This window comes from Conger conger, chromosome 18, assembly GCF_963514075.1.
Source record: "Conger conger chromosome 18, fConCon1.1, whole genome shotgun sequence".
Taxonomy (NCBI): Eukaryota; Metazoa; Chordata; class Actinopteri; order Anguilliformes; family Congridae; genus Conger; species Conger conger.
The window spans coordinates 29,954,909-29,966,796 of NC_083777.1; the positions used below are offsets into that span (position 1 = coordinate 29,954,909).

General features: G+C 47.5%; 2 protein-coding genes across 2 annotated transcripts; one reads left to right on the forward strand and one right to left on the reverse strand.

Moving 5' to 3' along the window:
* Positions 1-1,867: 1,867 nt before the first annotated feature.
* LOC133118533 (MARVEL domain-containing protein 1-like) lies at positions 1,868-3,300 on the reverse strand. Its single transcript, XM_061228610.1, has one exon. It carries the CDS (start codon positions 3,051-3,053, stop codon positions 2,565-2,567), a length of 489 nt encoding a protein of 162 aa, XP_061084594.1. The 5' UTR covers positions 3,054-3,300; the 3' UTR covers positions 1,868-2,564.
* Positions 3,301-5,979: 2,679 nt separating this feature from the next.
* LOC133118304 (uncharacterized) lies at positions 5,980-11,441 on the forward strand. Its single transcript, XM_061228177.1, has 3 exons — positions 5,980-6,139; positions 8,298-8,764; positions 9,023-11,441. The coding sequence occupies exons 2-3, from the start codon at positions 8,352-8,354 to the stop codon at positions 9,264-9,266; spliced, it is 657 nt and encodes a 218-aa protein (XP_061084161.1). The 5' UTR covers positions 5,980-6,139; positions 8,298-8,351; the 3' UTR covers positions 9,267-11,441.
* The last annotated feature ends 447 nt before the right edge of the window (positions 11,442-11,888 follow it).

Sequence of the window (11,888 nt, forward strand, 5' to 3'; positions counted from 1 at the left end):
ACACGTACTGTACACAACCACCAGACACTCACGCTGCACACACAAATATGTGCACTGCATACATTAAAACATAAACACAAACACAAACACACACACACACACACACACACACACACACAGGCACGTGTATGATACAGGATAAAGTGTCCTATTGTTGCTCTCTCAGGGGTGGAGAGAGAGATCATATTTACATCTCTGTGTCACATCTGGTGGACATTAGCATCGCTGCGCTGGTCGTGCTTAGTGTTCCAGTCAGACACTGAGCCCTGCCTGCCTGTAGCAGACTCCTCACTGTCACTGGACATGAGAGGGGGAGAGGGGGAGAGAGAGAGAGAGAGGGGGAGAGAGGGGGAGAGAGAGGGAGCGAGAGAGCAAGAGTGAGAGTGAGAGAGAAGGAGTGAGCAAGAGAGAGAGAGCAAGAGAGAGCTCAGGGGTGCACCAAGAGGGCCAACCTGCTTTTGGATTTCATCCCTTATTTTATTTTATTTTTTATTTTATTAGTCCAATCGTTCCATTGAGCTGAACTCTCAGAATGCGGCGGCACAACTGGTCTACGGTCTTCCCAAGGGCACTCTTGCCACATCCATCCTGATCTCACTCATTGGCTGCCTGTTGCTGCTCAGTTTTAAAGCCTTGGTTATGGGCCACTGAGCAGCTGAAGGAAAAAAGTCCACAATACTTCTGATCGATCTTCAAACCCTTCACCCCAGATCTTTCAGCTCTATAACCCCAGGGCAACGGTTTCTTCCCGTCAACATAGTTCACTCCTCCCTGTCAAGAATCAGGAAAATGGACTAACTGCGATTTCCCTCTATAAAGTGAATCGCTCTGGATAAGAGTGTCTGCTAACTGAGTGATAAATGATGAGAAAGAGAGAGAGAAAGAAAGACGGAGAGAGAGGGGGAGAGAGAAACTGAGAGAGAGAGAGAGAGAGAGAGAGAGAGAGAGAGAGAGAGAGAGAGAGAGAGAGAGAGAGAGGATATTTCCACTTCAGAAGCATTAACAGTCCATCCTGTCTTTTTTTCATTAAGGTGGATCTGCTTTTGGGGCTCTGAAGTCGCAGTGCTTCAGCAGACAGGCAGAGTTCCGCCTTAAAAGTAGAAAATGTCTCGACATTCCCAGTTGTTGTGTAAACTCCTATCCATCCGTGGCGCGTTCCTGCTGGGCCCCTTCTCCTTTTCTGGAAGTCTACCCTCCGTCAGCATTCCTGTAAGACCTGCCTCCTACCCAAAACCCATGCGTTACTTCCCCCTGGGAATGTCGAGCTCATGTCCTGCTGCTGATCTTGGCAAGAAAGGCGCTCCCGAGGCTCGCAAAAACGACCCAGGGAGAGCTGAGTGTTTGAACTACCGTGAGGTTATGTTGTATGCACCGATAGTGTTAAAAAAAAAAAAAGTTTAAAATTAAAACGAACAAAACAAAAAACAATAGTTCAACCTGATTAATTCAACTTTATCAACACTATTCCCAGGGCTGAATCAATTCTAAGGCTCCGGGAGGGATAATTTGAGCTCTATTACAGCTAAAAGTATCCTCTCAGAGTTGATCTTTCACCGAGAAGTGCCGTGTTAGTTATTCCTGGCCGTTTAAACGGCTGCCAAATTCGAAGCTGCCTTAAAAGTTCACCGGAAAAAGCGGTAAAAGCTGAAATGGAGAGAAAGTGTTTGGTTGTGCCTTAGGAATGCAGTAACGTTTGCCTTCAGATAAAAACCCTGCCAGTAGTGCGGTGCACCATGTATTTAACAGGGTTTTCATACAGCAGCTAAAACCCAGATTTTCACACCAATCACAGACATAACTGGTGTGAACATGAATGAATAACAAGCAAAGAAAAAGTAAGAAAAAATGTGTAATGTCTCTCGAGTGCTTAGTGATATGGGGACTTTATTTAGTAGTGTTTGGTTCTCACTTTACATTTAGCAGAAAAATACCTCAACAAAACAAGCTGTGCTGTAGGAGGTTCTGTTTGTCCTTTCATTGGACTGTTCAGTTCTAAATTATATACAGCGCGATCTATGCTATGTTTCCGTACAGCGCTGTTAGGAGGTGACACGTTTGCGGTTGTGATTCTTTGCTATCAGTTTTTGAGGCTCAGTTGCATTCTCAGACAAGATGGGAATGCCGGACTATGCTCACAGTCCAATCTCTGTCCACTGTGGAATGTAAATATCAGGAATTCTCTGGAGCACACTTATCACCATGGGGACAGACTGAGTTCATGTTGACAGATCATTTCATTTCAAGAACCAACTCATAAGCCCTCCGACTTAGCGAGCCAAAAGTCAATTACTTTACTTTCTCAAGCGTGGAAACACTAGCTTGTTTTCTCGTAAAACATTTTATATTTGATCACAAACGGAAAATAGTTAGTTATTGGTCTTGGCCATTAAAGTACCGTAACAAACATCAACAAACCTGTTCGCTCTGAGTCTGTGTCAAAGCATCTGCTTTAAAGTACTAAAGTACTAAAGTAAAGTACTGTGCATAGCTCCCCGATCTCCGAGTTGAGTTTTTTTGTACGAGCCGAGCCGGCTGTGGAAGTTTCCCTCTCCGGATAATCTCTCTCACGCCACGGTCAGCTCGCCCCTTTGCTTCCGGACGCATCCGTGAACGGCGGAGATCAGATAAACAGCGGCGTTCAGGCAGGCGAACACGGACGCGGTGAGGTAGACCTTGTAGGAGCAGTTGTGCTGGTACGTCTCCAGGTTGCAATACGAGTACCTCTCCGTTTTGTAAATCGCGACTCCCGCTGCGGGAATGTACAGCAGGGTGGCGGCCAGGTCGTGCGCGACGTTGCTCGGCAACCAGCGCTCCCCGCCCACCAGGGGGACGAGGTCCTGCTTGTCCAGCAGGGTGAGGAAGAGGAGGGCGAGGGTGAGGAGCCAGAACAGCACCGCGACGAAGAGCACAAAGTGCATGGCCCCCTCGTACTTGTTGGCGGCGATGGTGACCCACAAGCCGGCGCCCAGCAGGATCTGGAGGAGACGGAGGATCCCGAAAACGCTCCTGAGAACCCCCGCCATACTCTTCCTCACCTGCGGCTGGAGGGGCATCTCCGCGGTAACCGGCCGGGCTGGGATCCCCGAGGGGGGGGGGTCACCCAGGTTGTTTTGGAGCTGAAATGGAAGAGTTTGAGGGGAGGGGCACGAGAACAAGGAAGCCCGAAGCAGATGGGACGAAGGCGGTTGGACCGTGTCGGTTTTTTGCAGCCTCTGGGTTTTGAAATAGCTCTTCTCAGTTTTTCGTCTTCCGCTTCCTCTGGGTCTGTCTGGCTCTGCTGCCTCTCTTCCCTCCCTTAGTTTTCTTCCAGGGGGTGGGCGGGCGAGGAGGGGAGGACGGGGGCTGGCCTGAAATTTAACGCCTGCCCCCCCCCCCCCTCCTCCATCACATTCTGGCAAGCTTGCGTCGATGTGTGCTTGTGTGTGCGCGTGTGCATGCGTGTCGTTATTCAACGACCACGTATACCGTTAGACCTCTCTGTCTTTGAGGTATTAGGAACTAATCTCAGTTCATTCCATCCAGTACAAACTCCAGTGTAGACGAACTACAGCACATCCTCATGGTGAAAGTTCAGATTTTTGTCTTTTTTCTTAAGCTTTGGCGAAGCAGCAGCAGGGCCGGAATGGTTTCCTGTGCTTTACCGCTGTCTAAAACATGAAACAAACAAAAGTTTCTTTCTGGGATGTGTCGGTTGGAGGGGGAGAACGGAGACAATCGGGTCTTTCTCCCTGCCAAGCTCTGCTCGAAACGCTCGCACGTCGTCTTTAACGTCTTCACGACCGCCGCAGGAGGTTCGACACTCGGGTGGGGAAGCGAGCGCTGTGTGGGGTGTAGGTGTGGCGTTGTGTGTGTGTGAGAGGAGGGGAGCGGTCCAGCTGGCAGAGGCAGTTCTCTTCAGGCCTAAATCCAGTTCAGATCTCTCCCCCCCGGAGGAAGTGCATGCCAGGGCCAGCCAGCCGGCCTCACACCCTCTGTGTACTGAACACTCCCCACACCACACCCTAGATGCAGCAAGCTTGAACACTAATGCTGAACACACCCTCAATCCAGCCAGTCCGGGGAGGGGGGTATATATCACAAAGCAGGATTACTGAATAACTGCACTGAGCAAAACCCGGAATCCTCCGAAATCTGGAACATGGACTGAGGTAAAAACTGCTGTTCTGGGTTTTACTCAGTACAGTTATCCAGCTAAAACAGTAATCCTCCTTCCTAAAACAGGGTCCTGCTCTTTACTGACCACGCAAGAAAACGTGAATTAGGCAAACGGAATAACCTTGCTCCTTCAAATGTCAGAAACCGTGTCAGTTACAGACATGGCAGACGGGGAGCTGGAGAGGTGGGTCCACAGGTCGGTCATTCATACGTCACCCTTTCGAAAAAAATTACTTCCGCAAAACGATGCCCTCACGTTTCCTTGCTCAAGAAATCTTCAGAAGCCTCCTAGCTGTTTAAAACCCTTGCATTGTTTTTCATAAATTTTACATCAGTGTTTTAGAACGTCCAGTTAAGAACATTAAAATGTTCTGTGCTACTTAAACATCATTGTCGGATGTATCATACATAATTTGTAAGCTATTACCAATATGCGAATAACTTGGCTTTTGTCTTTTTAGGTGCATTCATAAGTTTCATTTTTTTTTTGGTTGCACTAAGCATTCGTGTAAATATGTATAATAATGTGTTATTAATTAATCAATTGAATTATAACAAACACTCACTAGGAAAAGGCTTTTGTAAACTGCACAATGCAGAGTCTTGATCGATCAGCATTTTTCACTGCAGAGTTCATATCCCCAGGCAGACTGAGGGAGGCTGAGTGGCCGGGACGGTCACTCTAACAGGCCCGTAGCTCCAGACGTACACGGCCCTCCTTCTGAGTAATCAGGAGCAGGACACCACAGCGAGGACTTCCCCCACGCACGCTGGCTTTCATTACGCCGAACCTCTTGGCCGATTAGTGTTATTGAAAACATCTTTGAGTCCTTTAATAATTTAGCCTTTATTCAAATGTATTTGAATAGAACGCCAGTTTGGCTCATTGCCGTTTGCAGTTTCTTTGAACTCCTCTCGTTCCAACAAATGGTTTAGTTTCAACAACTATGTCTGGCAGTGTGGTGGGGGGTGGGGGGGCAGGGCAGGAGGCTTCAGCATATGTGGGTGTCTATCTACGCACAGGTCTGCTGAGACATCCAGAAGGAACAAAGTATTTTGTTCTAACTACATACACACACACACACACACACACACACATACACACAAACATTTACAGACGTACTCTCTCACACACACACGCACGCACACGCACGCACACACACTGCTTGAAGCTCTCTCATTGGACAAACATGTTTCCCACATGTATGATACATGAAGTACTACAGTTTGCAGATAGCTTGATTCACTTGGAGAACAGCAATTAAGGATGCAACAAAACTGTACATACTCAAGGAAGGTGCCAGGGCCAACTCTGCTATTCTGGCAAATGTCCTTGCTCCAGTTATAACTATTCTGGTTATACTTCCGAGTTCAGAATTGTTGCATTGTACTGTACACCATAAATATGTCACTCACAGTTTGAATTATTTCAGTCACGATGCACGGTGTGTGCAAAATGCCAAAACAGTGCACCGCAAAAGTGTATCGGCACAGACAGCATCACACAAGGACAAAAAGTGTGAGGTAAACGTTGATACTGAACCAAACCGCAACCAGCGAATGTGCACACACTGCGATACAATGCGCCTCTGACGCAACTCTTTCTGATGCGATTATGTTTCATGCAAGTCACGAACGAACACACAGAGTCACTGTATATCAGTTAAACCACCTTTTCTCTCTCGCTCGCTTACGACATCCATCACGGTCTACAGTGCGCCTACAGGGCATTGACGTCAATGGATTATATGTTGAAAAAAATACACGAGGGAAGGCCCAGTCAACTAAACACGCCTCCGAATGGCCTCATTTGCTAGAAATAGAGGCTCCCCGCCCTCGAGGTGGAAACAGCCGCTGTAGACACGTCTCTGAATGGCCACGGACGTAGGCTACTGCGGGATCGCATCGCATCCAAAACACAAATCAGATGCACAACCGGCGCCGCTGAAAAACAAGCGTCGGACTCTTCAGCTGTTTGAAACAGGTTGGCATAAACTTTGTCTGAGCTCCGGTGTACCACGCCGATGAATATAAAACAATGGCAATTGTGATGTGCAATTTGAACTGCTGAGAGAGCGTATCCCGTCTTCGCCGAGGGTAAGAAAACGATTGCGATTCGCCGCAGTTATTTTCCTAAGCTAAACGATGTGCCTTGCCTAGGTGTGTCTGAACTTTGATATTGAACGAACACTACATTTCTTGGTGCCTGCCACCTTAGCCACTGGCGTGATTCGGCAGTGTCCCCTGTTACACATCTGTCATTCTTTGTAAGCCGGTACAACTAAACGCGACAGCCGAAACGTGTATCCTGTCTAGCATTGATGTATGGCAGCTGCTTTAGCAACAGGGGCATCAGACAGAAACAGAAACAGAAACCACGCTCGCTATGTCGCGACTGCTGCTTTCCCGTGCAGACATTGACCACGTTACTTGTTCCTCATACACCAAGCTGTAGCATGTCGTTGTTCCATTGCAATTCTTTCGGTGTAGTTGGCTACTTTTCGTTTTCTGAAAGTGTATATTCAGAGGAAGAATACACAGAAGACGTGTGGACTTAAAAGTTTTTTGCAGGATAAATGTGTTCAGGTCAGCTTAACCCTATCATTTTCCTAATTTCTATGGGAAATTAAGGAGAGCCCTTTTAGGGCAACAGTGACAATCTGAACTCAAGTAAATTGTTTTGAATAATAGGGGACTTTGTCATAGTGCTCCACTGTAGATGGGGAAGCGTGTTAAAACTTTCAGAATGTCCATTGAGTATAAAAAGCAGTGTAGCAGCCAGGCAAAAAAACCTACTGCCTTTATGCTCAACCCTGCTGAAAAAAACAGCTCAAGCTAAGTTTTGAAACGGCTGGTAACTGGAGAGCCGCAGGGTGTGCTGGCTTCCTATATGCTACTCAGCACCTAACTGATCAATGAAAGCAGTTGATTACACAGTTAACTCACCTCACCCGATTTGTGGGGTCTGAATTGGTTGTGATTTTAAAGTGAAAAGAAAAACCAGCCACACCCTGTTGCTCTCCTGGACCAGGGTTTCTCACCCTTGGCTTAGACCCATGATGTCGACAGGTATCATTAATAATAATAATTCCTTGCTTTCATATAGGCGGCACGGATGGTGCAGTGGGTAGCACTGCCGCCTCACAGCAAGGAGGTCCTGGGTTCGAATCCCTGTCAGCTGGAGTTTGCATGTTCTCCCCATGTTTGCATGGGTTTCCTCCGGGTACTCCGGTTTCCTCCCACAGTCCAAAGACATGCAGGTTAGGCTGATCGGAGAGTCTAAATTGCCCATAGGTATGAGTGTGTGAGCGAATGGTGTGTGTGCCCTGCGATGGACTGGCGACCTGTCCAGGGTGTATTCCTGCCTTTCGCCCAATGTATGCTGGGATAGGCTCCAGCCCCCTGCGACCCTGTTCAGGATAAGCGGATTAGGATAATGAATGAATGAATGAATGAATGCTTTCATATAGTGCTTTTCTCACCATTCAGCGATCGCTTTTACAGTGATAAGGGGGAAACTCCCCTCAACCTCCAGCAACATAGCGCCCACCTGGGTGATGCACAGCAGCCTTTTTGCACCAGAATGCTCACCACACATCAGCTGAGGTGGAGCGAGAGAGAACAATGAAATCAGGGGATGATCATGTGACAGGTTGCGAGGGCCAGGTTTGGAAGTTAGCCAGGACAACGGGGAAAACCCCTACCCCTTGGTATCTAATGACTGCAGCGAGTCAGCACCTGGGTTTAACGCAGTGTTTTTCAACCTTGGGGTTGCGACCCCACGTGGGGTCCCGCGGAATTCAAATGGGGTCGCCTGAAATGTGTAGTAATTGATAAAATAATTTTTTTTATTTTTTATCAAGCCTTGTAGCTTACCGAACTGTACATGTATTTCCTGATCAGGGAAAATAAAATGTCACTTTGTGCACTAATCTGGCTACTCTGTATTTGCAACACAGTATAACAAACATGATCAAGAACTAATTCTAGGAAAAAAAAAAAGTCTCTGGGGTCGCCAGAAATTTGTGATGTCAAAATGGGGTCACAAGCCAAAAAAAGGTTGGGAATCACTGGTTTAACGTCTCATCCGAAGGACAGATAAAGGTGTAGCGACCGTGTGGTGACGGAGTGTGTACTTACAGGCTGAGGAGGCGACTCCGGAGGTGAAGGTGCTGAGGACGCTCCCCCCAGGCGAGATGGAGGCTCCAGCCTCTCCCACGCCGCCCAGTCTGGAGGATCCGTCTCAGCCCAGGGAATGTCCGGAACGTCCGGAACGCCGAGGCCGGAAAACCGCCTTTTCCCACATCTTCCAGGGCGCCAGCCTGCAGCAGATCCGCGGGCTGTTCCACGCCGCGGGGGACCAGAAGGCCGAGAGGCGGGCGGCGGTGGTGTGGGCGCAGTCCCTGATTGGCCAGCGGCCTCGGACGCAGAGGTGGAGGTGGCGGTGGCGGCGCAGGCTAATGATTGGCCAGCGGACGCAGAGGAGGCGGGGTAAGCTGGCGCAGGCCCCGATTGGCCGACGGACACGGGGGAGGCGGAGCAGGCCGAGGGCAGAGGTCACCGGGGAGGCCGCGCGACCCGCCTGCCTCAGGTCGTTCGGACATCTCAGGTGAGAACGACCCCGGCCCCTACCCAAACTGACACCCAAACTCCCAATGTACCTACCTTCCCCCTCAGTCAAGCCTGGATGGCAGTGGCTTTTAGAGCTAGTGAACGAATAGCGACAGATTAGAAAACTTGCTTCCTCAGTGACGTAGATTTCATAAAAATACATTAAAGAAAAACTGCCTGTGAAGAAGTATGTACACATCATGGCTGAGCTAGCTGAACCCGTGGCCTAACGGTTTTGTAATTTCTGTGTTTTCAGGATAAACGAGGGGGTGGTGAGCAGTGCAGATGAAGGCTGTGTTGTGGAGGGGGAAACAGAGGCCAGGACGGCCCAGCAGGGGGCAGCAGAGAGCGAGGGTGACATGGAGGCCCTTGCGGAGAGCTCCAGTGACTCAGAGCCACGCCCAGATACACCCAGGGGGCGTCTGTGGGGCGGGGCAGGGTCACAGACACAGGGAGGGGAGAGGACCTCTGAACACTACCTCCACCGAATCTTACACTGACAGGACAGGCCTAGAACAGGGGTGTCAAACTCCCGTCCTGGAGGGCCGCAGTGTCTGCAGGTTTAACTCCAGTCCTGGAGGGCCACAGTGTCTGAAGGTTTAACTCCAGTCCTGGAGGGCCGCAGTGTCTGCTGGTTTTGGGTGTGTTTCAGCATTTTTCATTGGCTAAAGAGTCCACACACCTTGTTCTCAAGGCCTTAATTGGCTGCTGATTGAAGGGAAACCACAAAAACCAGCAGACACTGCGGCCCTCCAGGACTGGAGTTTGACACCCCTGGCCTAGAACATTCCACAGACCAGAAAAGTCAGAAAAGAACACCTGGGTTGGATTGCCCAGGAGAAAAGAATACCTGGGTTTGGATTTGGATTTGAAGGCCAGAGTTGATGACTCCTAGTTGGTGGCAGCCTGTATCCGAGTGGTTAAGGTATATGACTGGGACTGCAGATTGCTTAGTCACTTTGGCTAAAAGCATTAGATAAATAACAAATTATTTATAAATTATCCCTGCAATAGACTAACCAGAGTCCTCAAGTTCCTTCAGGACTCCTGTCTCTACAGGAGGCTCTGGTCTGTAAGAGGGGTTTATGGTGCTTCCAAACGTCTAGAGTACTGTCCTTTGTAACACCCCCTCGATGTGTTTTCAGAACTTGCAGGAAATGGTAACATACGTTGATTCTCCTCGATTTCATCACTGCTGAAAAAAGAATCAGCACTGAATGGAAATTAATCTCATTTTCCATCGAATGGAAACGGACCCTCTCCCTCTATAACTGCATGTTATGCTGCAATGTAACATGGGAGCAAGCTTACAAAGAGGGAACGATACCTTTTAAATAGATTTTTTTAAAACATGTTTTATGCATTTGTGCACACACTAACACATTCATTAACAATACTATAAGCAGTTGAAGTTCAAATGGGTACTAAAACGTCTTAAATACTCCACTCATGAAGACAAGAGTTTGGGAAGTCTGGATTCCGGTTTTATGCTCCCATCTACATGGAATGATCTGCAACGGTCTCTGAGATTGGACACACTTGTATCATTCAATGATTTTAAATCCGCTATTTCTGACTTTTATTTTCTTCAGATGCTTGTACATCACTAAGAATATATTTTATTTGACTTTTTCTGTATGTGTTTGACGTTATGGGTAATGTGCGATTGAGGTGGGGGGTTTTTTTACATCGTCTCTCTTGAAAATGAGATCTTCATCTAAATGAGAACACCAGTGCTAAATAAAGGAATAATAATAATAATAATAATAATAATAATAATAATAATAATCACTCTCACCAAATACAGTCCTTCTCTGAGGCCAAGAACTTATCTCCCAAAACCCACACATGTTCCACAGCACACCGCTACAGTAAAGAATCCAGCCTACGCAAACAGAAAGAAGTTTTCTGGAAGAGCTATTCTCTTTCTTAAAGACGGCTGTTTCTTAGGAGTTTGCTCACCGCAGGGAAATCTGGGTTGAATGTTCCAGTGAGGATCAGCCAGTTCTTATCAGCTTGTTATGTTTAAAAGTTGAGATGGCCAAGGATTTTTTTTTTTCCCCCTTGAAACAAAATGCAGATGAATAGCTGGCGTCTTCCCAGAGCCTTCCGAACAGAGATAAATTATGCCCAACTTGTGTGCTGTCCCACAGTGAGACGTTCTCAGTGATGCTTTGGCAAGCTGAACATTGAGGGGTGTCCGCAGGATAAAGGGGTCACTTGAATATCCAGCAAAAAATCCAAAGGAATTCCCAGATGATACTCTCTTCTACGGGAAAGGCGTAGCATCGCACTCCCTTAATGGATTTCTGCTGGAAATTCTGTTTCAATAGAACTGGCTGTTTATCGATGGACAATCCGCGCTGTATGTGAACTTCTGGCCTGTACGGGTGACTTGTGATACTCGTAAACTCCAGTTTACTGCTTCAGGGGTTGTTCATGTTTTGAAACGCTAGTCATTCTGAGGGTCACGATCCTTTCAAAAAAGGTTATGGGCAGGACATTTAAAATGGAGTGGATTAAATGTCTAGAACATTATTTTGGTTTCCCACTGCTAAGGAATACACAGTGCACTTTAATCAGAAGGAAATGGGCTATACACCATTTGACAAGAGTACAAAAACGACTTCTGTATATCATTGTGTGGTCAAATAAATGGGATTTTCAATTTAAAATTGCTGCCATATTGACTGTGGAATTATTTCTTTCAAGTTTTTTCAACAGCACACCACGCCCTACAGTTCTTCATTTATGTATGTGCGGGAAATATTCATAGTTTCCTGGAGCAATTCAATAGCAATTAAAGTAAAATACTGGGACGATTCTGCGGTTGGACGGCTGTATCGCAATAACACAGTTTCGCCGCTAGAGGGATACAAGGCCATTCAGTTATCCGGTAGATCAGGGGTTGGTCATGGGGGCGCACTGTGTACGTATGCCGGTTTGTGTGACAGCGACTTCGATGATACAGGAGAATCCCATCCGTTAAGCTTCCTAGATTTTACAGCGCATTGTACGGACATGAGACAAAGTCATGTGGTTAACAGACTGCTTCAGAATCACAAGATGTGTCATAATATTCCGTTACAAAACTGCGCTTCGGCCAGGGAAAACAGCCTGAG

Excerpts from the sequence above, each read along its gene's own strand:
- LOC133118304 (XM_061228177.1), top strand. The coding sequence starts at position 8,352 with ATGGAGGCTCCAGCCTCTCCCACGCCGCCCAGTCTGGAGGATCCGTCT. Across the intron at positions 8,765-9,022 it reads AGGTCGTTCGGACATCTCAG|GATAAACGAGGGGGTGGTGA; the intron begins GTGAGAACGACC and ends CTGTGTTTTCAG.
- LOC133118533 (XM_061228610.1), bottom strand. The coding sequence starts at position 3,053 with ATGCCCCTCCAGCCGCAGGTGAGGAAGAGTATGGCGGGGGTTCTCAGG.